This window comes from Bidens hawaiensis, unplaced genomic scaffold, assembly GCF_021521415.1.
Source record: "Bidens hawaiensis isolate Kalapana, Puna unplaced genomic scaffold, B.hawaiensis_p1.1 tig00007257_1, whole genome shotgun sequence".
Taxonomy (NCBI): Eukaryota; Viridiplantae; Streptophyta; class Magnoliopsida; order Asterales; family Asteraceae; genus Bidens; species Bidens hawaiensis.
The window spans coordinates 429,517-457,139 of NW_027491501.1; the positions used below are offsets into that span (position 1 = coordinate 429,517).

General features: G+C 37.3%; 1 protein-coding gene and 1 long non-coding RNA gene across 2 annotated transcripts; one reads left to right on the top strand and one right to left on the bottom strand.

Moving 5' to 3' along the window:
• The first annotated feature begins 19,250 nt into the window (after nucleotides 1–19,250).
• On the top strand, nucleotides 19,251–19,605 carry LOC143634846 (uncharacterized). The gene is made up of 3 exons (XR_013153944.1): nucleotides 19,251–19,292; nucleotides 19,409–19,462; nucleotides 19,535–19,605. It is a non-coding gene; the product is annotated as an uncharacterized LOC143634846 (long non-coding RNA).
• Nucleotides 19,606–23,626: 4,021 nt separating this feature from the next.
• Nucleotides 23,627–25,001, bottom strand: LOC143634847 (NDR1/HIN1-like protein 26). The gene has a single exon (XM_077102822.1). It carries the CDS (start codon nucleotides 24,682–24,684, stop codon nucleotides 23,980–23,982), a length of 705 nt encoding a protein of 234 aa, XP_076958937.1. The 5' UTR covers nucleotides 24,685–25,001; the 3' UTR covers nucleotides 23,627–23,979.
• Between the last annotated feature and the right edge of the window lie 2,622 nt (nucleotides 25,002–27,623).

Below are 27,623 nucleotides of genomic sequence, written 5' to 3' on the forward strand. Positions count from 1 at the left end.
GTTTGAAAGTTTGGATAAATATGGTGACGTGGCGGAGAGAGAAGTTCGTTGAGGACAACTGATAAGACGTGTGTGACACTTTTGACAGCCTGTTTTTATTATCTTGAATTTTCCGCCTGACGTGTCAGCCATCTGGTGGTCCACGGTTTCTCTCTCCTCTGGCCCCTTATAGATCGCATTAATTGCGATGAGTATAAATATAACCATTTGTGGGTTTTATTCAACTTTTATCGCTTTCAAATTTCCTTCAAACACTTGAGACTTCTGAATCTTCTCTGAGATTTCTTCCTCCTCTGAGGTTTCTTAATCTTTTTGAAATTGAAATGGGTAAAGAAAAGAAAAGTACCCCCACTATCAACGAGGTTGTCGTCTGTCTTAAAGAAGAAGATTACAATGATGTTGTTAATGTGTATGGACTGACGACGGAGTGGGAACCGGAACTTCCTGCTAATGGTTCTAATGCTACCAATCCGCCTCCGAAGAAGATGGCTGTATATATAGACCATTTTACAACAGATAACTTCCGGATTCCGGTGACCAAGTTTGTCGAATCGATCTTGACAACTTATAGGATTCATCTTTCCCAGATCCATCCTTTTGGAATGTTGGCATGTTTGCCGTTTTTTATTAGATGACTTTTCGTGATGGGTGGTACAGTTTTGCATCCATCGAAAAGAGAACCATCGGTACGGAATGGCTCCGTAGCCTTCATGGCTGGAAGCCAAAATTCTTTGGATCCGAGAAGACGTCATTCCTTTCAAGATGGCGAAACGTAAGGCGGACGCTCCCATGCCCGTGGTTCTTGCCAGCGCTCATGAGGGTCAGGCGTGGTATAAAACGCTTATCTCCACGCCAACTCCTCTGCGCCCAATTCACGAAGGGGCAATGGTGAGCGCCAAGATGAGCCGTTTATGGCCATTTCCCAAGTTAGAACCATATTACGAAATGACCAACAAGGGTAAGCTTCGTGTTACATCTGTATTATTGTTTTATTGCAAAAACGCTCCCTTTCTGACTTGTTTTATTGTTTGTACAGGCGAGGGTTCCGCCTTCAGCACTTTGTTGGATCATGAAGGAGGGATGATGGTGCGTCGCCCCATCGATAAAAGGGATGCGTCCTTTCTTGAGGCACCCGTTCTATCTTTGTGTTTCCCACAGCTTTCCGCCCGGAACCGAAAGTTTCTGAGGCGATGTATGCCAAAGGTGAGGCATATGTTAAATATTGCATCCAGAAAGGTGAGGGCATTTTGAAACCCAAACCTGTGACTGCTATTACTTCTAGCGCATTGATTGTGCTCTTCTCGTCTAGCGAGGAGTCATCACTTTGCGGAGAAGTATGTTCGATTGATGTTAACAAAGTTGTGGGCTCAACTGCAGGTCTCACCCGCCAACGAGCTGTGTCCCACCAGACAGCGGATCAAAACGATGCTACAACTGTAGCAGAAGATAAGAGACCTGTTTCTGAGGATGTCACTGCTGAAGGTGATCGTCCGGTCGTTGACGCGGGCGCTTCTAAGGTGGCGGGCAAACGTAAGGTTAACCCGGTAAAGATTGTCTTAAAGAAGAAAAAATCCAAGAAGACAAATCCTGCCGCCTTAGAAGCGCGTTTGGAACAGCTCGATGCTGAAGACCCTTCATTAGGTATGCAAAACCTCTCTGTACTTTGTTATCTTATTTGCATTGGAGTATTCTTAACTCTTCATTAATGTTTTACAGTGAACCTGGATAACCTTTCTAAAGGTGTTTCTGGTCTTAAAGATTCACCTGTTCGTCCGCCACCACCATTTCCTAACACTGCTACAAATCCGGTTATTGTGGCGGACGACTCCCTATTGAAGAATAAAGAGGCCGACACTACTGTTCATGCCAAGGTGTCGCCTGCTCATAATATTTACCATTTCAGGGATCAAGGGGGTGTGAGTACGTTTCATTTCGCTTCCCAAACTTCTCCCACTCCTGAGGAGGAAGACTCCACCCCACATCAGCCTAACTAGTCCTTACGTCTGGATTCGACATTCCGTGACGTGGACACATGTTTTGAATTCCTGGGGGAGTGTCTTCCGCACGGTGAAAAGGAGAGAGGCCGCCTTAGTATTCTCCAAGAATTTCTGAACTCCCATTCTTATTACTTGGCGAATACTTATGTCCACTACCCATGAAATAACCAGGGACTGATGGGACGAACTGGCGGCCTCTGCTTCCAACGCCAAAGATGAAGCCCTTAAGGCTATAAATGAAGCTAGGGAAGCCAGTAGGCCCTGGAGGCGGAGTAGGCTGCTCGGTCCGCTGTTGATGAAGCCAAGGCTGTTCTCCAGAAACAATTAGACGAACAAGCTAGATTAGTGGAAGCCCTTCAAGCTGAATCCGCATCCCAGGATAAGCGCTTGACTGATCTTAACGTCAGAAACCGCGACCAAGCCTTGGAATGCGCCAAACACAAAATGGAGCTTGTCCGGGCCAGGGCGGGCCAAAATGGCTGTTGGCAGAGGCTATTCCCAAGGTATGTACCTTTTACTTGTCATAAATAATCTAAGTGTTTTTAGAGTACTTATATACGGTTGTTTTAACAGGTCATCGCCGATGTTCGGGCTAGTGATGAGCTTGGGAACTGCGTTGCCATCCTCCTGAAAGCTTCTAAACAAGCTGGCCGTCAACTGGGTTTCCAAGAGGGCTACCAGTTTGGCTCAACTTCTAGGCTTCCTGAGGAGTATGTGTTGGCCGGCCAAGATACTGCTGCCATTCTGAAACAGAAATCAAAGGACTTTGATTCTTTGAAATATTCTTTAACAGAGCAGATATCCGAGCTTGCTGATAAGGAGGATAACATTCAGCAGTTAAGGACTCTTCTTGAGCTTGATGGAGAAGATGAAGAAGAAGATGCGGGAGGCAATGATGCGGAACATGAAGTTGTCGCGCCTTAAATTATTCTGTCCTTGTAACTGATCTTTTTTGCTTGTTGTAATCCCATTTGTGTAAATAAAGAAAGTTTAATTTTGCACCCCGTACACTTTGTTTATTTGTCATAATATAAGTGTTTGTAGGGTCTTTTTTGTATGCCAATAAAGGATTACATGATAATATAAGTCTCGAATAACTGAAATGAAAATTTTCATCACTAAGGCATAAGCCGACTTACAAGAAACGAAATTACAAAGGTTCTTAACATCTAGTTAGGCGCGCAGGCCAAAAGATAAATCTACTAAATGTAGCATTTCCTCAGTTGGGCCCCATTCCAAGTTCTGGGGATCTCCGTCCCGTCCAACCTTTCTAGTTTATAGGCACCTTTAGATAGAACTTTCTGGACTCTATAAGGTCCTTCCCAGGTAGGGGCCAACTTGCCCGGGGGCTCTTACCCTGAGGCTTCGTTACTGCGGAAGACGAAGTCTCCCGCGTCGAATTCGCACCTTTGGATCCGCGAGTTGTAATATTTTTCAACTGGCGTTTATAATTATGCTCGCGGATTGATGCCAATTCCCTTATCTTCTCAAGGAGGTTAAGGTTCATCCGGAGTTCATGATCATTTTCCTCGATCATGAGGACTCTAGCGGATGGTATTCCGATTTCGGCCGGAATCATGGCCTCTGTGCCATAAGTTAAACTAAAGGGGGTTTCGGAATTACTGGAATTCTTTTGAGTGCGGAAAGCCCATAACACATGGGGCAATTCATCGACCCAAACCGTCCTTTTAGTTCCTAATCTGGCCTTAATTCCTTCTTTGATGGTCCGATTGGTTCGTTCAACCTGACCATTCACCTGTGGGTGAGCTACTGAGGTGAAGACTTGAGAAATGTGTAATTCTTTTAACCATTCTTGTAGCCCACTGTCCGCGAACTGAGTTCCGTTATCAGTATCGAGTTCCAAAGGAAGACCAAACCGGCATATTATGAACTCCCATAAGAATTTCTTAACGCTTGCTGCCGTTATGGAGGCGACCGGTTTAGCTTCTACCCACTTTGTGAAGTAGTCTATTGCTACTATCAAGAATTTGACTCGTCCAGGGGCTTCGGGGAAGGGTCCCATTATGTCAATCGCCCATTTATGGAACGGCCAAGCCGAAGTGACTGGAACTAACTCGTTCTTTGGTCGTAGCGTGTTAGGTGCATGACGTTGACATGAATCACATTTTCTTATTCTTGCATAGCATCCAAATGCATTCCTAGCCAATAGTATCCGGCATTCATTAATTTGGCTACGACCATGCGTGGGCCAGAGTGAAGACCACAAATGCCTTGGTGAATCTCTCGGATTAAATAGTTCGTGTCCTCGGCATCCACACATCGAAGTAGTGGTCCGAGGAAGGAACGTCGGTACAAAACACCATCAAGAATCTGATAATTCAAGGCTTTGTGCTTTATCTTCTGGGTCGCTGTTTTACCCTCCTGGAGTGCTCCTGATGACAAGTATGTCGTAATGGGTGTCATCCAGGATTCCACTCCCGTTTGGATCACTAAAACTTGATGTTGCGGAACAGACGGGCGATCTAATATCTCGATGCGGATGTCCTTGGCAAAGTGTTCGAAGTTTGTTGAAGCCAACTTGCTGAGAGCATCTGCGGATTTGTTCTCATTTCTCTTTATATGAATGACTTTGCAGGATGAGAACTGGAGCATCAAATCTTTTGCCTGTGACACATATGAAGCCATGATATCATTTTTTGCTTCATACGTGCCATTGATCTATCCCGCAATCAACATGGAATCTACCCGAGCTTCCAAATGTTTAAGCCCAAGCTTTTTGGCTATCCGTAAGCCTGCCAAGAATGCTTCATATTCTGTCTCGTTATTGGTACTTTTGAAATCCAACTTTATGGCATATGTAAACTCAAGGCCTTCAGGATTGACTAGCCTGAGGCCTGCGCCACATCCCTCACTGCTTGAAGCTCCGTCCGTGAATAAAAACCAAATCTGTCCTGATTCCGGAGGTACTTGGGGTTGTTGCTCGATTAAACATTCTTTTTCTTTGTGATGCGGGACTTCTGTGATGAAGTCAGCCAATACCTGCCCTTTGATTGCTGGCCTAGGTCTGTATTCTATTGCGTGTTCACCTAGCTCGATGGCCCATTTGGCCAAGCGTCCAGACAATTCTGGTTTACTGAGGACATTTTTGAGCTTGTATCCGGTTAAAACATTGATGGGGTGCCCTTGAAAGTACCTGCGGAGGCGACGGGCGGCCTAGACCAATGCAAAACAAGTTTTTCAAGCACGGAGTATCTTGTTTCCGGCTCCGATAATGTTCTGCTGACATAGTAGATCGTCGTTTGAACATTCTTTCGGTCTGTCAGCAGGACGGCCCCGATGGCAATGTCTGAAGCCGATAAATACAACGTTAAAGGTTCTCCCGCGTGAGGTGCTGTTAACGTGGGCAAGTCCATCAAACATTTTTAACCTCCAAGAAAGCTTGTTCCGCCTCCGCGGTCCATTTAAAATGTGCTTTCTTGAGGCAATTCCTTAGAGTTGAGATGAAAGGATGGGACTTGGCTGCATGATTTGCCAAAAAACGATTTAGAACAACGAGTCGGCCATTGAGTGTCTGAACTTCCTTGAGGGAAGACGGGGAAGGCATGCGGGCTATAGATTGAACTTTATCTGGATTAGCTTTGAAGCCCGCATCCGTGACAATTACTCCAAGAAACTTTCCCTCTTCCATTCCAAATGAACACTTGGCTGGGTTCAACTTCATGTTAATACCTTTCAATGTTTCGAAGGTCTCTTTAATATCTCTCAACATCTGGTCCTCCTCAACACTTTTGATTACGAGATCGTCCATATACACCTCTAAGTTTCGACCAATTTGGTCTTTGAACGCTATGTCCATTAATCGTTGATATGTGGCTCCCGCATTCTTTAGTCCAAAAGGCATCATTTTATAAAAAAAAAGTGCCCTGGTCTATGCGAAATGCTATCTTATCTTCATCACCTGCTGCCATGCGGATCTGGTGATAACCCTTGTAGGCGTCCAGGAAACACTTGAATTTGAATGGTGCCACAGCATCAACCTTGAGGTCAATCTTTGGTAAAGGATAACAATCTTTAGGACATGCTTTGTTTAGATCTTTGAAATCAATGCACATCTGCCACGCCCTGTTGCTCTTGAGGACTATGACTGGGTTAGCAACCCATGTCTGATAGCGGATTGGACGGATGATCCCGGCCTGTAAGAGGTCCTGGACTTGCTCGTTCATTGCTTTTGTTTGTTCCGGACCCATCTTACGTTGTTTCTGAACAATCGGCGTAAACAACGGGTTTACCCTTAATTTGTGTTTCGAAATGTTCCGTGGGACACCAGTCATGTCCGCGGGCTGCCATGTGAACACATCAACATTTTTTGATAATAACTGTTTCAAGAAAGTCCGTACTATCTAGGAAATAGCAGGTCCAATTGTTACAGTTTGATCGGGGAAATTTTTTTTCAAGACCCACTTTTCTGGTTCGGTTCTCAAAGTTTGTTTCGGGATCTTGCTGGGTTTTGAGCTCTCGGTTGCAAAGCAATGTCGATTGACGTGAATTATTGCTATACCAGTGCAGGTCGGAACTCCTACTGCACCATGTGCTGTGGACGGATGAGCATTGAAGTCACCAATTGCTTCTCGTCCGAGAATAATGTCATGTTTCGATATTGCTGGCAAAACCAGAAATTCGACCTCCTCGGTCCTCGAATGAATTCCGTCGCTCAAGGTAACTGGGAATGAAATTACCCCGCGGATGCATTATTTCCCCTCCAAATCCCGACATTGGAGTGTGGATGGGTTTCAATCTTTCTTTATCTTCTTCGTCAAGCTTTTCAAAGCATTGTTCATACATGATGTCCGATGTGTTTCCGGTGTCGAAGAAGACGTAATGAGAACGATAATGCCTGAAAAGAGCAGTGATGATCAGGGGATTCTTATTGTTCGGGCCCCCTTTAATTCGAGGGAAGATCACTGGCTCATTCTTCCACTCTTCATCATCAGATTCTTTCCTCTTATTCCCTTCATGGGACTCGCCTTGTATCATATGAACGTTCAAATCTTTAATTTGCTTCTTACTCGGGCCTTGGATGTCCCAAACAGGCGTTTTACCATTATTAGGTTTCCCATTTTTCACCAGGTGCCCGAGTTTTCCAGATTTAACAGCCGCCTCAATTTCATTTCTCAATGATCTACATTCATTCTTATTATGACCGATGTCATCGTGATACGAACAATGCTTCTTAGCTTCTAAGAATGACCTTCTTGTCAGTGGCTATGGTTTCCTGAAATTTATATTCTCTGTTGTAAAAATTTCGGCGGGAGTCTTTGAAAGAGGAGTCCAATTTTTAGGACCTCGGTTTGAGGGTCCCGCTTTGTTCTTGTTGCCTATGAGGGATCTTGCATCAAATGGTTTTGATACTTCCGCACTTGGCTGAAGCCTTGACCAGATAGGGTCTTTCGCCTGCCTATTAGGTCTCGGATTCTGAAATTCGACTTTAAATTTTTGCTTCTGGTTACCATTCCTCAATGTTTTCTCAGTGTTAGCATACACCTTTGCTGCAGTCATAAGGTCGTCTCACTCTTTTGGCATTCCATCTCTGCCCGTAAGTGTGCGAACTAAATCATCACATTTGACGTTTTTGCGGAAGGCACCGCGAAGCATGTCTTTACTGATTCCGCCGATGTTCAAGCTTTCGTCGTTGAACCTGGTGATAAAATCTTCTATGGATTCGTTATCGCGGCGGACAACATCTAAAATTTTTGATCGGTCTCGCGTATGTTTCTTCTGTTGGCTAAACTGCTGAGAAAATTTTTTCACCAGATCGTCCCAACTAGAAATTTCACCGTCGGGTAACTTTTCAAACCATTCTCTTGCTGCCCCTGTTAGTGTCAATGCGAACATATGACACCAATAAGGGAGCGTCCAACCATTGACACCACTTACTGCCACGAAGTTCTGGAGATGATCACTTGGATCAGTCATACCATTGTACTTGCCTACTGATGTAAGTATTTTGGCATTAACAGGGAAGGGTGCCGTAGTAATACTTGCTATGAATTTTGATTTTTCGGCAAATGCTGCCGGACGATATGGTTTGGTGAAATCCCGTTCAGCATTGCTGTGATATTCAGTGTGGCGGACTATGTCCTGTGGACGACTACTTCTTGCCCATGAGCTAATCCTACTATCACCAGTGTACATACTATATTCTCCCGGTTGGTAAGTTGAGTCGTAGCTATCAAATTCTTCCAAGTAAGATGGTATCCGCATATTTATGCGAGGACGAGGACGTAACCTCGGTAATTCACCAAACTCTGGTTCCGTCGGTTGGCTGTAACGGAGCTGACTTCTTCTTACTGTTGGTGGGGGGGAGAAGGAGATCTCCTGGGAGATTCCTCATAATTCAAAGTGTGGGCATGAAATCGTTCATCACGTTTTCTGTGCTCATATTCAGCCACCAAATTTTGTTGTTGCATATAAAGCTACTCCTCGGGGGTTAACTTTTCTCTTAATTGGTGGGATCTCGCCATGTCAGATTTGCCTGAATCATTTTCCAGATCAAATTCTGTCTGGTTTCGGCGAGTCTCATTCGTAATCTGTCTGAGATTTCCCAAATTTGAACCTTCCGGTGCCGAGCCACGTCCTCCGTCTGTGGGAGTGGACCGGTTGGTGTTGTAACATTTTCTAGGGTAAAACCCCCAGGTGTTACATTAGTGATTCGTGACCCCGGAGTTGTGACACGTTCAAGAGTACGACCACTTGGAGTCGTAATACGTGCGAAAACACTAAGACCCGGAGGTGCTTCTGTGTTAGTTACACGTGAATCAGGTGCAGGGGTTCCCGTCGGCCCTTCAGGAAGTTTACTCATATCAAACGAACCATAAAACCAACAAAAACTATTGCTGTTCTAACACAAAACACGGATGGCGCCAATGAAGAAACACAGATCCACTCCCCGGGTATGGGTCCTGGATCTAATGAGTCCACAAGGTAGGATACGATAATTACAACCAAGATATGAGTACAACCTCCCAAAGTCCAGTGACCGAAACCTGCAAAACAGACACCGTGAGTCTCGTTACAGGAAGGAAAAGAGGGGGGGGTCTTCCTATAACCACCCTCTGGCGTGAGAATCAGTAACCTTCGTAATGGAGAAAGTACTAAAGTATATAGACTAAGTGCAGTCAGAATATAGGTGAGTGAATGAATACCTCATACCATTTGACAAGGTATTTATAGCCGAAGGATGATGGAAGATGATTGGGGCAGCTGTCCTCTTCTAGAAGACCTTTGATAACCGCCTAGACACGTGTCCTCTTGTGATAGGTTGAGCTATACGTCTCATGTGCATGGGCGTAACAACCTGGACGCGTGTCGCCAAGTGATAGGACGAATCGCACCCTGGCCATGTGCACGGTTATAACAATCTGGCCAGGTGTCCTTTGTTCATTGGCTAGTATGTCACGTATTCCCCAAGTAAGAATCATGAGCCTTCTTCTAGAGAGTACTTGAGTGGTGACAGCTGTCCCGCTGGCATTGTCCTCCAGTTGTTTTATGCGGAAAGATGTCTTGTCATGCGGATGACTTTTGAGGATGCCCGGATGCTTCCGCGCGTGTTATGAGGACGTTCCTCCTCTATCATGATATGCGGGTGATCCATATGTCCCGCGGGTGGCTTGTAAGAACATTCTCTGTGACCCGCGGGTAGTACTTAAGGGTATTTGGGTCTTTTTGGTACCATACCTCTACATATATATATATAGTTTAATAATTATTTAATGTGGCCGGTTTGTGAAGGTTTGAGTTGTGAAAGAACGTGAGGGATTTTATATGCACTCAATGTCTGAATACAAGAACCTCAAATGAAATTTTTTAAAAAGAAAATTTTAAGTTAAAATCTATAATATTATATTTTATATTTTAATTCATATGTTTGATATGTTTTTAGAGTCCATTACAAAGAAGTTCTTTAATTTTCAATCATTTTGTAATTATCATTTTTACTCTTTTATACATATGTGAACAGGCTTCTTTTATAAACTCAAAACACATGCTATCCTAGTATCCTACTGGATCACAAGCGTAAACAAAATATTAAACTAAGTAGCTAGGGTGAGTATCCAATGTCATAAACTAATTTTATAAAAGAGAGAATGATCCAAAGAATGCAAGATTTATGGTAACATCTTTATGACAAGTATTTGAAAACACCACAATATTTATGACGACTTATTAAATGATATCTAACCCAGTGGTCACGGTTGCCATTGATGACCACATGCAGCTTAGCCAGGACCCAGTGTCTGTCTGTATATATGACGGAGAGACTGGGGCAGACAGTACGTAAGAGAAGACTGGTTTTAATTTAATGCCCTTCGAACAAAAACACCATTAACAATAACAACTTCAAATCCAAATACTATTAATTAAAACCATGGTTTGGCTTTCATATACAAGCAGGTAGAGTATTCAATGCAGTTCGAATTAACAGACACCACCACCACCGCATAGGCTAATAATAATCAGCGGCAGAACAATGTTATATCCTGTAGGCCGTAGCTCCTACCAAAGGATTTGTATCAAGCGGTATCAAGGTGTGTACATAATAGTGATTCTCGCCAAGTGGCTGAGGGTTCTAGTCCATGGTAGACAAATGTGTAGATTTATAAATAAAATTAGAGGGGGTGTGTGAGTTGATCGTTCTATAAAAAAAATATATATATGTTGTAGCACCTGTCTAATAGCTCTGCCGTTGTGCCTCTTGTCACCGTCGTTATAATTGGATCTGCTAATCAAATCCTCTTCTATTTATGTAAATTTATAAGATAAACGCTAACTAATATATTGTCTCTAATATATATACGTTGTTTAAATGAAAATGGTAACTAATATAATGTCTCTAATATATATACGTTGTTTAAATGATTTAAAGTTGGTCGTTCCAAAAAAAATATGATTTAAAGTGAAGTAAAGAATACAAAATAAAGATCATTATGAAGAGTGCAACAATAAATACAAGCGAAAACACACCGGGACCGCTCTATATCAATGGCGGTGTCACAATTAAACCAGTCATGCTCAAATCTGTGCAATTCAGATCAACTTGGTACAACTGCCTCCTCTATGTTTCTAAGTGAAGCTATTCTACAAGTGAGGGCTGGTACAACTGATAAAATCTATCTACACTTAGCTATGAGAGTTTTCTGTTGCTTTCTTTCATCTAAAAGGCAAATGATAATATCTAGATTACCCTAAGGTATAATGTCGATCCGTTTGTTACTTTAATGAATTAGCATAAATAAATACGAATAAGTTTATATTTGGACCGAATGAATATGTTCGTTTATGTGTTTGTATTGCGTATTTGTTAGATTAAATTAAGGTAAGAGAAAAATATGAAAATAACCCCTTTATGTTTCTTCTATTCGTTTGAATAACCTAATTAGTGATACTGTACCAATACACAAGATGTGGGTATATTACTAAACCACATTGTTATTCTTGTTGTTAACTATTTGTTATGGTCATGTGAAAGCTGAAAGGTGATAAATAAAAAAAACTGTTACCGTCATATAGGCAGCAAGTGTTCTTCAGTTCATCCTCACTAAGATATGTACATCATGTGAGTGTGATCAATTTCGTAATTGATAATTAATTACTTTAAACAATTATTTATCTTCCGAAATGTTTTAAAACAGTCTCCTAACCATGAATGCAAACAACCCGGTGAACCAAATCAACCGAGTGTGCTTACGCAATGGTGCATGCGAACCATGGACGACCGAGGAAGAAGCATTCATCTTGTGAATTGTTATTTCTGTGCATGCGAAATGTTTTCACAATAGTTTATTCCATTTCATATGTCATATATGTTATTTCTGTATATCAAATCTAACTTATTCTTCAAAAGTATTATAGATAATGTATGGAAATCATTGATTCAACTAAGGTCAAGGAATAAGTATAGCACGTATATTAAAACCTAAAATAAAATTTCGACAAATTGGTGTGTTGGTGACCAAATTAATGTTTAGATTATAAAAATTAACTTATGGCCTCATATCTTGCATTTATCAGATAAATATCTTATTAGTCTGTGAAATACTTGTTTTGATAAAACAGAACCTACTCTGGATTATTTTTATTGACATTGAGCGATTGTGAAGGACAATGAGGAAAAAGGTGGACAAGACGCGTAAAACGGCTGTGTTGAATTTGACCTGGGTAGTTGATATGCTAAAATTGTCTGATATGCTAAATGTTAGACCGATGAGCTTCTCATAAAATGATCGTTATATTTTAATATTATTATCAACTTTTTTAGATGGGATTAGTTATTAATAATACTATTATGTGGTTAAAAAAACAAAGAATTCACTAAAGAAAGAAAGAAATACATTATTGTTCGTTTGCAGGTAATGAAATAAAGAGGGATAGAATGAAAGAAGGAATAGAATGAACAAGAAAATGCAATGGATCATTATCATTTCATTGTCTTGTTTGATTAACATATAGGGATGAAATGAATAGTTACTTTATGTTGTTTGGTATTCAAAAAAATTGTAGAAATGAAATAGAAATAATAAAAAGAGTCTTATCCAAAAATATATTTTTTTTACAAATATAAAATAAAAAAAAACTGAAATGGCGACGGTGATGGTGGTAGCTCCGTCGACGAAAATGGTGGTGGTGGCGGTTAGAGGGGTGGTTGCGGTGGCGGTGATAGCATTGGTGGTGATGGCGATGGTAGGGTGGCAGCGACGGTTGTGGTGGTCAGACGGCGACAGTGGTGGTGGCGGTTATGGTTAGGTGGTGGTGGTAGCGCTGGTGGTAAAGTGGTGGTGGCGGCGGCAGTGGTGGCGGAGGTGGTGGTGACGATGACGGTCAGGTGGTGGTAGTGGCGATAGTAGTGGTGGTGGTGGTGGTTGTTAGGTGGTGGCGGTGTTGAGAAAGTAAAGTGAGGGATGAATAGAATGAAAAAAAAAGAAGGGAGGTTGGAATGAATGGTTTTGATGGAATGGGATTCCATGTGTAATGGATGATTTTATTCCATTGAGTAACTAAACATCACTTTTTTCATTCTCAAGTAATGAATCAATCCATTTCCCTTATCATTCCTGCATACCAAACGCTACCTGAGTCTGTTATGATTGGACAAAATGAAATGACAAAGGAAATGAATGTGTGGTGAAATTGAATGATACAAGAGTTACCCATGTATGTTATTGGATATAGAAACATGATTAAATACATTTAATTTTTAACATGAAAATAGTGATAATCAATTTGTTGTTATCATTATGTTTATTTTTATAAGTGTTTTTTTATTTTTTACTAATTTTCGATTATGAGACGTTATAAGTATTTGCTTATTCATATTTTATTGTTATTATTAGATTTTTTTCTTTTGTTGTTATAAGTATTTGCTGATATTTGTTGTTATTATTTTTTTATGTATTTTGATTCTTTTGTTGTAATTTTTAGGTTTTTTTCTTTGTTATTATAAATCATTGTTTATGTAGGTTGGTATTGTAGCTAGTATTGTTTCTTACGTTCTCATTTACTTATAAATTAGTATTATTTTCTACATTCTCATGTTAAGATTAAAATATGCATGAAGCTTCCTCGTTAAATATATGTGTTTTTTTGTTTTTTTCATAATTTTATTCAAATTATCATTCTACATGACATATTTAAAAAGAGTATCATTTATTGTTTCTTATATTTTAATAAATTAATATTATATTATTTATCAATCATTTTCATGTGTTAATGACTAATTTAGTAAAATACTCAAAAATATATCTTAAACATATATAAACAAAACATTTAAAAGCTCTCTAGTTAATCTCTACATTCTCTTAAGCCACCAGCTTGCGTTATTTATAAATGAAGGTTTCTTATTCATTTTACCCGAATTCATGGGTATTGGTCTTACCAAACCAAGATAGCCCTTAAATGTGTTATAGCATCTCATTAAATTAAAAATTAATCTCAACAAATATTTCATATGAAAATCCAATAAAATAAGGATATACTTAAATTATTGTCCGATTTTTTTGTTTAAAAAAGGATATTGTTTACAATTACAAAACAAATTTATAGTAAAAAAATAAGCGGGTTATAGGATTTACAAAACCCAGACAACTTTTAAACCGGTTTATAACATCTCATTTATTTGTGAAACTCTTTCATCATCAACCCTATATATATTATTAACTTTCATACAATATATAAAATTAAAATTCAAAAAAATATTTAAACATCAGAAACAAATAATATAAAACAACCATGTAATACGGGAGAATAAAAACTAGTTAATAATAATCGAAGATGAAGCGTGAAAAAGTATTAAGAAAACCTCAAAAAATTTTAAAGACTAATTGTAGTTATGTTTAAAAATTTTTAAAAATATTTCAATTAAAATGGTTATTTTAGTAGGGATTTATGTTAGTATTATTATTTTTTTTTAAAGTTAGATTAATGTGTAAATTTTCATGAATGAATGCTAAAAGAAATGAAGATTATAAAAAATCACATGACGTGTGTGATTGTTCATTTCATTCCTACATCATTTACAACATATTTTTTTCTTTCTATGAGAATATTTCATGGTATTGGTTTTTCAAATATCTTTTGACTCCATACAATCACAGACTTTATACTATCGTATGAGATTCAGAATTTTTTAGCTTTTGTCGGCTACCTAGGGACCGACGAGGTTCAATTTCATACGACAGTATAGAACCCATACGATAGTAGTGCCCATATGACCACCTGACTTTTTTTTTGAACTTTGTACTTCATTTGATGGTAACCGGGTTTTCGATCTTATAAAATTTATTTTAGTTCTTCTTACTGTAGCCTCGTTTCTATTTTTTTAACAAGTCTAAATTTCAACTACTTTTATAAGATTGTAAAAGAAACTAGAGTTTTAAATTTTCATACGATCGAATAGACCCTATACTACCGTATGAGTTTTTCGTAAAATTCTTACGGACTACTTTATCAGTGTACGACGTCATGTGAAGTTGTAATGTAGGGTCCGTACAATCGTTAGCCTCTATATGATCGTATAATATGTGTGTGAATTGTTGTTAAAGGTGCATTAATATCATATCTCTATTTCATTTCATTCCACCCCTATTTCATTTTATTTCACCTTTCATTCTCATGTACCATACACTACCTTCAAGTAGGGCCGTCCAAATCGCTCGTCGCTCAAACTCGCTCGCCGCTCGTTCGGAAATTGCTCAAAAAATGCTCGCTCGTTTTTACGCTCGATTGAAAACGAGCCGCTCTGCTCGGTTCGGTTTGTAAACGAGCCAAGCAACGAGCAAAGGTCTGCTCGGTTCGGTTCGGCTCGAATATTTTTAATTTATTTTATATATAATTATATATGAACAAATATATAAATTTATAGACAAAACACATAAATATAAACTTACAATTATTTATACCCCTTTAAATTTTTCATATTTCATCAATTTTATAGTTTTATTTGTTCAATTCAAGTTTTTAGAATATTAGAAGTTTGTTTAAATGATCATTATATCTCAATCCAAAGTTATTTTTTAATAAAAAATTACAATATATTACACGTTTGTCTAGAAACTACTAATTTATTTATAAAATGTATATATTTACAACATTCAAATTTGTTTTTTATTGAAAATTTTAAAATAAAAAAGAAATAAATAATGCTCGAAATCGCTCGACGTTCGTTCGAAAAATGCTCGATTCGATTTTGGCTCGTTTCGGTTTTCGCTCGGTTCGAATTTCAGCCGTTCGGTTCGGTTCGGTTGTAAACGAGCCAAGCAACGAGCAAGCCATCGCTCGATTTGGCTCGGGGCTCGTGAACAGCACTACCTTCAAGGTTGTTTGTCAAACTTCAGCTGCCATGGAAAAGACTATGGGCTATTGGGCTTTATTCCAGCAAAATGGGAGTTGGGCTCAAAAGTTGTCTTTAGTTTGCTGATAAATAAAGCATTAGATATTATCAGGTCTGAGGGGCCTCGTTTGGGTCTTGAATTAAACGTTAAGAAAACAGAGTTATTTTGGCCAACATGCAATGGGGTGAAGGCACAGGAGGGGTTGTTCCCTTGCGGGATTGGAAGGCCGGTGCTTGGCGTGAAACTCCTTGGTGGTGCTGTAAGCCAGGATGCGGGGTTTATCAGCAGTTTGGCTATGAAAAGGGCATCTAGCGCTGTGGAACTGATGAGCTGTCTCCCAAGACTTCGGGATCCTCAATGCGAGCTTCTTTTGCTTCGCTCATGTATGGGAGTCGCCAAGCTTTTGTTCGGTTTGAGAACATGCCAACCTATGTATGTGGGGGAAGCTGTTTCTATATTTGACAATGGTCTTCGAAGGGCGATTGAGGACATCGTGGTTTGTGGAGGTCCGTTCTTTGGGGATCTCCAATGGAGGTTGGCGTCACTTCCGATCCGTTATGGGGGGTTGGGTCTCTGTTCGGCCGAGGATGTATCTACATATGCTTTTATGGCTTCGAGAGCACAGTCGTGGTGTTTGCAAGACCATATTCTTCGGGGTTGTGATATTCATAGGTTGGACTCTGATTATGGGTGTGCGATGGATCGTTTACGTACTTCACTTCCAGATTTTGATCTTAGCGGGTTCTCTAATAAGGACACCGCCCCCCTAAAGCCCAACATGTTGTGGCGAATGCCTTATTTAGTGGAATCGTCAAGAGTTTAGAAGTGAAGTTTGATCTATCCCCTCGCCAAAAGGCGGTGTTTGAATGCCTTCGGGCTCCTCGGGCTCAGGATTTTCTAACGGCTATCCCCATTGAAGGATTAGGCCAACGTATGTCGGGTTTGGAGTATCGGGCTATCCTTAAGTACCGGTTAATGATCCCTATGTTCCCAACGGATGAACCTTGCCCAATTTGTCACAAGGTCTGTTTGGATTCTTTTGGTGACCATGCGGTGCATTGCAAAGAATTGCCTGGCTTTAAATACAGACATGATCTGGTTAGGGATGTTCTGTGTGATGTTCTTAAACGGGCAGGGATTTCTGCTAAAAAGGAGGCCCCTGTTAACTTTCTCACGGATCCTATTGAAGGGAGGTCTACTTTACGACCAGCTGATATTCTTGTGTTCGGGTGGGCAGGGGGGAAACACGCCTGTGTGGATCTTACAGGAGTGTCTCCTCTTGTTGGGCTCAGGGACCGTGGGTTTGTTGTGGGTCAGGCTGCGTTGAAGGCTGAATCGGGCAAAGTTGTTAAACACGAGAAAGCTTGTTTAGATAATCAACATGTCTTTCTACCATTTGCCTTTGATACATTTGGTTTTCTGGCTCCAGAGGCTGTGAAATTTTTGAGTAGGGTTCAGCGCGTCGTACACGGAACCTCTTCAGCTTCTAGGTCTCAAAGCTTCGTTTTTAGCAGGATTGGCTTTGCTGTTCAAAAGGGGGTTGCGGCGCAGCTTGTTGCCCGTTTGCCTGCCACTTTATTGTAATCGTTTTATAGTAAATTATATAAAACTTCGATTATTTATATATTTATTTAATAAATAAAGATATAAGTGGGCTAATTATTGGATCATGGGTCGGTGAAGCAAACAAATAAAAAGATCACGTTCTTCGACTGGATCGCCATAATTGCACACAATCTAATTAAACATTCTGTGACGTGTGCATTTAGTTATAATTGATATTTATTGTCATCGCAAAGCGCACACTAAGATCAAAAAATGTTTGAGCTTAGAGCAGTTGGTTGTTTCTAGTCAATGAACCGTGTTTGGTTAGACAATTAAAAGGAGTAAATGTATTTAGTATTGATATAAATCATTGATTGATTAATGAGGGTCATTGTACCCTAATAGTTAATAATTGTAAACCAGAAGCAAATTAAAAGAATACCTTTGTGTTGGAATTAGTTTTTTAATATCTGAATTGCATCACAATTTATTATACAATAGTATTTTCTACAACTAAAAAAGAATTGTTTCTTACTTTTAATCAAGAAGCTTAAAACTAGTTGTGTATGATCCTTTTGGTATTTTGAAACGACCGTTTCCACTTTCATGGTATTTTTTAGAACAGTTGTGCATTAATTTGAGTATGAATCTTGATCATCAATCACTTTCTCGCTAATCGTTATGTACTAAGAGTTTGAAGGCAGCTCCATATGGTTGTTGGGGAGTCTCATGGGTGGTTACTACACGATCAATCATATATTCACATTAAGTTATTGGTGTTATTATTCAAGTTAACTTGTTTTATATGTGTTGTTTTGTTTCCATTCATCAATTTTACTCTAATTACATATTATGTATATTTAATAGGCAAATTGTATTATAACAATCTCATCTTTGTGCAGTTGGACAATAATAATCTCAACTGATAATATTTCTTCTGAATGTTTCATTTTGTAAAAAAAGAATTCTCATTGGAACCTTGATTAAAAAAATTTAGCGGCGTTAAGTTTTATTCCGAATTTCAAATTGATGTTTTAGGACTTTAGACCGAAAGCAGGACACGAGTCAATTGATGTATAAGTTATCTGGAAATAGTGTTCCAAACGAATTGATTTTTTTATTTGGAAGTTTAAACACTCGAATTAAAACATCGTTCGTTTGGAGCACCGTTCCAAGGTAAATTTTACATTAATTGACTTGTATCATTGTTTTAATCAAAAGGCCTAGAACATCAGTTTACAATTCAGATAAAACTTAATGATGTTAAGATTTTCTTAATGGAGATCCAATAAGAAAAAAAGGTTTTAAGATAGGACTACCATAAGTATTCTTGGTTGTGATTATTATCTTCTAATGCAAAAGATGAGATTAATAAATCAAATTTATTTGATATCTAATAATTGCATTCTCTCGTCAAATTAAATATTATAATTGTTAGTGTTGAATAGTCACGGACACGTGCATTTTTATTTTGATTACTTATTCAGTATATTATTATAATGTTAGTATCACATTTTGATTGAGTTTCTTAAATTCCGATAATATAATTAAATCCTTGTTTTCTTATTATTAAAAGATTAAAGCTATATAAAAGTTGGTTGTGGCTTAATGGTAGAACACTTACTTTATAAATGAGAGGTAGGGGGTTCAAACATCACTATCACCAATTTATATAGGAGATATGAGGGATGACCCTAGCTTGCCAGGGTTCGAGTCCTGATCTCACCCGGTTTTACCGGCTTCTCGCTGTCGTGCCGTTTGGCTAGCGTGGGGTCGGGTTTTATCCGGTGAATCCCTCAATAGATGGACCGCTAAAGACTCCGCCCGTCCAGACAAGTGGCCGGCTCGGGCTACCTCTTTCTTTTTTTGATTTCCCCTGGTTCACCGCTTCCTCCAATCTTATTAGGTAGGTAGCTACTTACAGTTTTTCTTTGCATTGCTCTAAAAGATACTCCTATCATTTTATTATAATATATAATCTGTTGGTTTATTATATATATATATATATATATATACTAGCAGTACTACAGGATTCTTGAACTCATCTTGTTGCAAGGAGCTTGGATCAAGAAAAAGGTACTACTTTTCGTTGTTGATTGATGTTTCATTCGACATGCATATATAGTGAGTTATTTATCTTGCTTGCAGGGCATCATGCTCTGCTACTGATTCGAAAGCGTGCCGAGAGAAGAAGAGGAGAGATAAGATAAATGAAAAGTATGCTTTATCTATCTATTTATTTCTGTTTTACTTATAACCATCCTTTTGTTGTTAGGATAAATTTCATTTTTAACTTCATTTTCTTCGTTCGCCTCTAGCTTAGAAAAGTCAACATTTGACCGCGTTTACACCGAAGTGTTTATATAAATAAATAAATCAATCTTGACATGGTGATCATTTGGGTTGTTAATGATCATTAAATGTTAAGTTTATTACAAAGGATTTATCTGAAATGTCTTAAATGTTCATATCAACTGGAAGATAAATTCATTAGTTTGACTTTAAAAGTCAGGCCTACATTATTTAACGAATTTTATATAATGTGTTGTTGGATCAACTAAACTGTATTATCGTCTATCGTCTGAAGGCGTCCATAAATGTAATTTTGTTTCATATTATTTAGGCTATAAAACACCATGAAATGCTCTTCTGAAGGTGTTTATAAAGTACTAGTTTGAGGCCCGTGTACTACACGAGTAGTTTTTGAAAATACAATATTTAATAAATAATCAGTACACACGAAACCATAAACCCGTTAAACACTATTAATACAGTCGTTGTACAATAGTCTTTAAAACAAAAAGTTGGAAGAAGAAAAGATTTTTTGCTTAGACGCATGGAATTGGCTAAGCATTTTATTCGAGCTAACATCATATAACCCAATTGAGACATTGTGGAATAGGCTAAGGTACGGAATGTATCGTCAAATATTCAATATGATTCCACAAGATCTAGTTTCGTTCACCGATTCTCGCACTGAGACATAATTCTATCTGAATAGATTTCTCGAGATATTTTAACCACCTGGGCACTAGGCCCAATGTGAGTCGGATCGCTTAGCCATGCTTCATAATTGGAAAAACGAGCACCGTGGAAATACATTAAACTAAAAGATAATTATAAATATCAAATGTTTGAAAAAAAAATTAGAAAGTAAATATTAAATTAACAAATTTTGAAGCATAAATTTTAAGAATGGTAATTATTATTTTACTATTATAAATTTGTTAAAAATTATGAAGTATGATGTAGGAGTGACAAGTGACAAAACTTGTAGTATTTTATTAGAAAGTATAGATATTTTAGGCTGTAAAACACCATGTAACGGTCGTTAGAAGGCGTCATGTGTATAGTGTGGATTAAACTTTCTTTTGTAAGAGATAGATGAACCAGGTCTTTGTGAATTAATATGTGTTGGACCTAAATTTGTTGGGGTAACTCAACTAGGGGTATCCACTACAATCGGTTTTTATAAAACGTGTCAACGCTTATTGTTGACCGCAAAATGAGAAACCTAGTAGGGCGTTTTGTTTAAAACAACAAACACACACACACTCTAAATTCGACACACACGTCTCAAATCACACTTAATTAAGAATGAACACTTTGTATACTAGTCTTAATACATTAGATCAAAGACCCTATGACAAGTTTGTGGTTTTAGGAAAATTAACACAAAGATAACTTACTTTTAGTCCATTTCTATATGGACTAGTTTAGATGAAGTACTTAGTAACAAAAAAATGATTAAGAAGTCTGGTGGTATGTTTCTCACTTTGTTTGAAACAACTTTGCCAAACAAAGTTAAATTGTTTTTTTTGGGGTTTTTTTTTTGGGGAGGGGGGGGGGGGGGCTTGTATGATCGTTGCACAAGTTCGAGAAGTTGTTGGTTGATGAGAGGGTATGCTTGTAATGCGGGTTTGGAATATGCTTGGCCAAACTTGGAAGTTGGAAGTCAAAAGATTGTGGGTAGAAAATGCAACTTATTAATAAGAGTTTTATAAGGCTTATTTATTATATAAATTAATATTATGATTTTGCTATGGCGTATACTATTGTATACTCGATTCAAATTATTTATGAAGATTGTTTAACTAGATAAAATGAATTATATTCATGTTAAAAAAATATTTTTAGTATATAACTTTATAATTTATTACTATGATTTTGGAAAACTATGTCATTAGTTAATTAAAAATAATTATCGTAATTAAATAAATTAAAACCACCAAGCATGTAGTCTAGCAATATCAATGTATGTAAAATGGTATACCTTCATATGAAGTCGAGGGCGTGAATCTCATGATAGATAATAGTTTAATGGTGTAGATTTAGATATATGATTAGATACAGTGGTGTATTTTGTATAATTTAATCAATCAATTGGTTTATATTGTAAATGATGATACAACTAACTAAAAATTATTTACTCGTCTAGATGAGGTTTAGGGGGAGGGGTGGTTCACTGTGACGTTGGTTCCATCACTTTGATCATCCAATGATGATGTGTCATATTACCTCATTCAAATCTATCACTAGTGATGGAATTTAATGGGGGTGGTGGTGTGATGGTGTAGTTGTGAGAGTTTTTTTAAATTATATAAAAAATAAAACAATTTAAATAAATATTGCATTTAAATAAAATATATATTTCAAAGATAAATAAATTACAAAAAAAATCGACAAAAAAAAAAAAAATAAAAAGCTACAGCGCTGCCCAACCCCACTTTTCGCATCTCTCACGTTTGCATTGAAGTATGATTGATCTAAACGGTTCGTCAAGATTTTCGTGCGGTTGAAGGAGGAAGGTAAATCAGTGTTTTTTTTTGTTTTCGTTCAAATGGTTGATATACGTCTCCTCACGTTTCATTTTTAAAGCATGAGCTTCTTTCTTTCGCTCCTTCGCCTCGGCCATATCCGCCAACTTAGCCGACTTGTATTCGTTGAAGTCATCGGCCACCACTTCCTTTCCTAATTTTGACGATTCCCTACTTTTCTTACGATTCGGCCGTGTGGGTGAGGGTATGTCTTTGTTGGGATCGTCTCCAGGTTGCTCGTTCAAGTTCATGCTTGGCATGTTGCTTGACAAGCCGACGGTAGACGTTGTGTAATTCCCGGACCCGGAAGTTTCTTCCTTAGAGCCGTCGGTCCGTTCATGTTGACCACGGGAATGGGTTGCCACTTCGGGTGATGTCTCGCAATCTCCCACGCCTCTAAGTGGGGAAAAGATTTATGCCAGAAAATCTTGATATAATCGCTCAAGGCGTTTTTTATGATAGTTGCCTCGCTCACTCTGCTTTGTGGAGTTCGGGTCTACAAAACATTTAGAAAAATATATATATCAAAATTGTAAAAATAAAGTAATAAATTATAAAAAAAAATTAACCTAATAAATTTAAAAATATAATTACCAATTGGATGTAGCAAAAATTAAATTTCGACATTTTTCTATTCAAGTCTCCCCACTTGGAAATCATTTGATCTTTGTTTCGTACGGTTGAACTGAGTTTGCCAAAATGTGCAATAACACGTTTCCAAAACAAGTCTCGTCGTTGTTAGTTTGCGTATTTTTTTTGTTTCGGAGGCATGTATATAAGCCTTGGTCAATGCGACATCCTCCTCGGGCGGCCAAAGTCTACGACCCGAACCGGCTCCCGTATCGTCATCGTTATCATCTTTTTGTTTTCCTTGAACCCTCCATTTGTGTGGTGTTAGAATTTTGTTTATAGTAGAGGATTGAGAGTGTTTGAAGTTGGATATGAGCTGGATGTGATTTTGAGTTGGATTGAAATGGTAGGTTACTTAAATTGTTTTAGAAAATATAATTTTTTTTAACATTCCAACGGTCACAACCCAACTCCCCACCCCCACCCAGCGGTAACTTTTCAAGCATGATCACCACCACGCTTTTTCCGGCAACGATGTTTCACGCTCTACCACACGTGTTAGGAGCCCCATCACACACCACCCCCACCTCCCTTATTTCATAAATGAACAAGAATTAGCAATTTGTATACTTGTGGGGTAAGTACTTCTCTATTGGTGGATATAACTTATAAGCTTAAATTTATCCCTTTATTTGCACGTAACATGTACACCAAAAGATAAGATGACTATGATAGACCTTAACAACGTCCCCAAGGTTGATATTATGACCTGTCGTTAATCACTGAAGAAAGTTTTAACAAGCTTGTTATTGTTAGAAATAAGCAATTGGGCAATTGGACTTGCAATTGGGCTTATTTAATTTTAGGTTATACTTGGGCTTCATTTTATGCTGTAGGCAACTGTAGAATTATTATGCAATTTGGGTTTGCTTTGTTAATTAAAATGGGATCACAAATTTTATATTTGTCACCAAAATTTCAATTATGAACATAAAACTAGAATAGGATAGTTAGCATCATATAAATTTAAATTTGTGGTTCCAAATACATTTGAAAAATAATAAATACACCAATATTCAATTGGAGTTGAAACAAAAACCCCAAGATCAATTAGCAAAAACAAATAAACAAATTAGCCATTTTTACAAATAATTTAAAAGAAACAAAACATAAATAGAAGACAAACCCTTTAGTCATATTTAACTTCTATGTAAAATAGACCGGACATTTCGGTATCCTATAACTCGCAATCAGCATCCCATCTGGCCCAACACCAATGTCACAATTCGCATGCATCTTATGCTTCTTGCTCTCCCAACCCGCAACCTTAAACCGAATAGCCGAAGCAACCTCAAGCCGAAACGTAACAAGCCCATGCATCCGAGCCGCCACGAGTTGCCCCCAGCGCGCCTCATTGATCACCAACCGCGTCCCGGACAGCGTGTCATACAAAACAGTCGTGTTCTTGGGTTCTTGAAAAAACGGAACGTTAAACGGCTCTTCCCCAATGTTTTGGTTTTGAAAGAAGAGTGTTATGTGCATGGTATCATAAAAAATCCCTATATTCAAATTGGGGTTTCGCGCGGTCACATTGAACGTTGCTTGAGCGGATGCCAAGCCGTTATCTTGGGCTAAGCTCGGGATGGAAAACTCGTGGATATGAAACCGTGGACGGTGAGGGCGTAAACTTAGCCACAAGATGAATGTTATGAGGCCAAGAACAAACAAAAGGCTAAGAAAAATTGAACATATTAGTTTCGAGACACGCGTGGTTAGACTTTCTTTGACACGGTGCACATAGTACCGTGCAGTATGATGACTCCCTAACTGGGGGCCCTTGACATGGGGCCTCCGGTTAAGGTGGTCATCAGGGGTGTAGTGAATTGGGATTTGTTGTTGTGGGGTGTTCATGGTTTCCCGGGCGAATGACCGACCAAAGATCTCGGTTAGGATGAAGATGAGTGGCCGGAGAAGGTGGTTTAGGTATCTTTATATGAAAATTGAGAATAAGGTGGCCGGAGAAGGAAGGGATGCCAGTAGTCTTTTGGTGTTGAAAGGAAGGAATATTAGTTGGCTCATCGTAGTGTAGAATACTAGAATGAGTCATCTTTAAAATATTCCTAGGTGGCTTTTAAGGTTGCATTATGATGAATACATGAAGCTATAGTTGTTGCACATTGGAAGTTTTGGTATTTCTTCATATGTACTATAAGTATATGTGTACAGACTAGAGAAGACTAGAGATAATATATTTATGGTCATATTTGTGGGAGTGTTAAATTAAAAGGGAAAAACCATGTAGTTCTTTAAGAATAAATGTTTAGAAATATATGTTTTAGCGTAACACATAATTGTTCAATGAATTAACTAATGATATAGTTTTTTTTACCACTAGAGTCTTTGGTGTAATGATAACAGATAGTTGGATAAGGCATCGCTTGCCAAAAAGGATATAAGCTGGTACAAGTAAAAGCATCTATAAGAGGCTTTGGTTTCTTAGGTCTAGGTGCCAACATACAAAATTGGAGGACACAAACTTCTTGGTTGTGGAATAAAGTTCATGAAGACAAGTTTGTCTTTACAAACTTTTAAAGGACTAGGTGAGGTGGCATCTCTCTCACATACACACATATATATATTATATATATACACACACATTTAATATTTTTTAATGGGGTTGTGGAAGTTTGTTTTTGTGGAAGAAAGTAAGGATTTGGAGAAAAGTTTGAAATATGATGTGCCGATAATGTGACAGTTTGTATGAGTTTGTTGTTGTTGATACTCTAAAGGGCGAGTGTTTGACATTAAAAATACTATAGTTTTTGTCCGATGGTTATATCTATACTATATTATAAATAAATGTTTTTCAATGCCACATTGCATCAAACAAGATATATATGCTTACAAAATGGGTGCTGCTAAACGTACCCCCCTTACACCATTTTTACTAAATACACACCCCCTTAACTTATTAGATAAATTATTATTACCTCTTAAAATTATTTATATACATATTAGTCTCTACAACATTTTTTTCACTTAATAATCTCCACTACATATATCAAACTAAAAACTATCAAGTATTACTATTAATTTACCTTTTTAGTATTAATATTGTAAATATATTTTTTTTGAATTTTAATAGTATATATATTTATAATATCCTTATTTTACATCTTTATCTTTTACAAAATAAACCCGAAACTCGAAAACCTAAAACCCTAAACCCGAAACCCTAAACTCTAAACAATAAACCCGAAACTCGAAAACCTAAAACCCTAAACCCGAACCCTAAACCAGAAACCTTAAACCCTAAACCCGAACCCTAAACCCGAAACTCTAAACTCAAAATCATAAAAAAAACGCAGCTTGTAAAAAAATATGAAAGGGGGGAGGTATGACAAGCAATCAGGGAGGGTACGTTTAGCCTGACCCTTACAAAATTTTCCCACCTTTCTCTCATATTAATTACATTTCTTTTTCTTATTAATAATTTTATATTTAACTTTTTTCTATTTAATCTATTATTTTCTCTTTTTAATTATTACATTTGGATTTTAAAAAAAATATGTCAACATAAATATATTATTTAGTTTTATATAAATATATTGTATTAGATATTTATATTAAGCTTTTATAAGAAACAATTTTTCACTTGATCTAGATAAAATAATTAATTTCATAGCAAAAAAAGCACTTTATATTTATTTTGTAATGAAGATTAATAAAATCTAAGACACTATAGATGGTTGATTTGTTTTTTAGACAAACTACTTTAATGCATAGTAAGATATTTGTTTCATTTTATAAAGTTGAAAGCAAAAACACATTGAAACAACTAATTTTTATATAGAGGTTAAAATTATAAATCAAATTACAAATATTGTATACAACAAAATATATAGAGATATATGAATTTTATATAAATTTTTGTTTCCATACTATGTAATATGCAATTTATTCTACTATAAATTATATGTTTTGAACATATTTTTTGTATTTCACATTATGTAATTATTTAAATAAATTTATTTATTCTAACCAGTGTTCTACACGGGTTTCTTAATGTCACATGTCATTATTTACACATGAGTGATCCTTACAAAATTTCCTATCTCTCACTCTCCCTCCCTCTCTCTATTAAACATATTTCGATTTCTTATTAATAGTTTTATATTTTATTCTTTTTTTCTTTTTTAATAGTTATTTCCTGATTTAAAAAATTAATACCAATATATTATTTTGTATTATATAATATATTATATTAGTTATTAATAATTAAGCATTTATAAGTAATGAAGTTGCACGTTAAAAGATAAATTAATTAATTTTAAAACTCAAAAATGAAAATTTTTATTTTACGTTTGCAATGAAGACTAATAAAAGCTAATACCAATCGCTTTAGATGGTTTGTGTGTTTAGACAACATGCTTTAACACATGGTCAGTTATGTGTTTTATTATGTAACGTTGGAACCAAAAACAAAGTGAAACTACTAATTTCAATATAAAGGATAAAGTTACAAATAAAATTACAAATATTATATACAAAGAAATATTTAGAGATTTACACATTTTCAACCTTTTATTTTCATATTGTGTATTCGGTAATTTATTCTACCATATATTATATCTTTATATATACTGAACATATTTTTTATATTTCATACTGTGTTATGATTTAAATAAATTTGTTTATTTTAACCCGTGTTTTATACGGATACCTAACAAAGTACGTGAAATATAAACATTCCAAAAAATCAAAGAATCAAGGGCGAAAACTATATTTTTTTTACGGAAACCCACATAAAGTATTCTAGGTAGTGAGGTACAACTTTGAAGTTAAAAGGA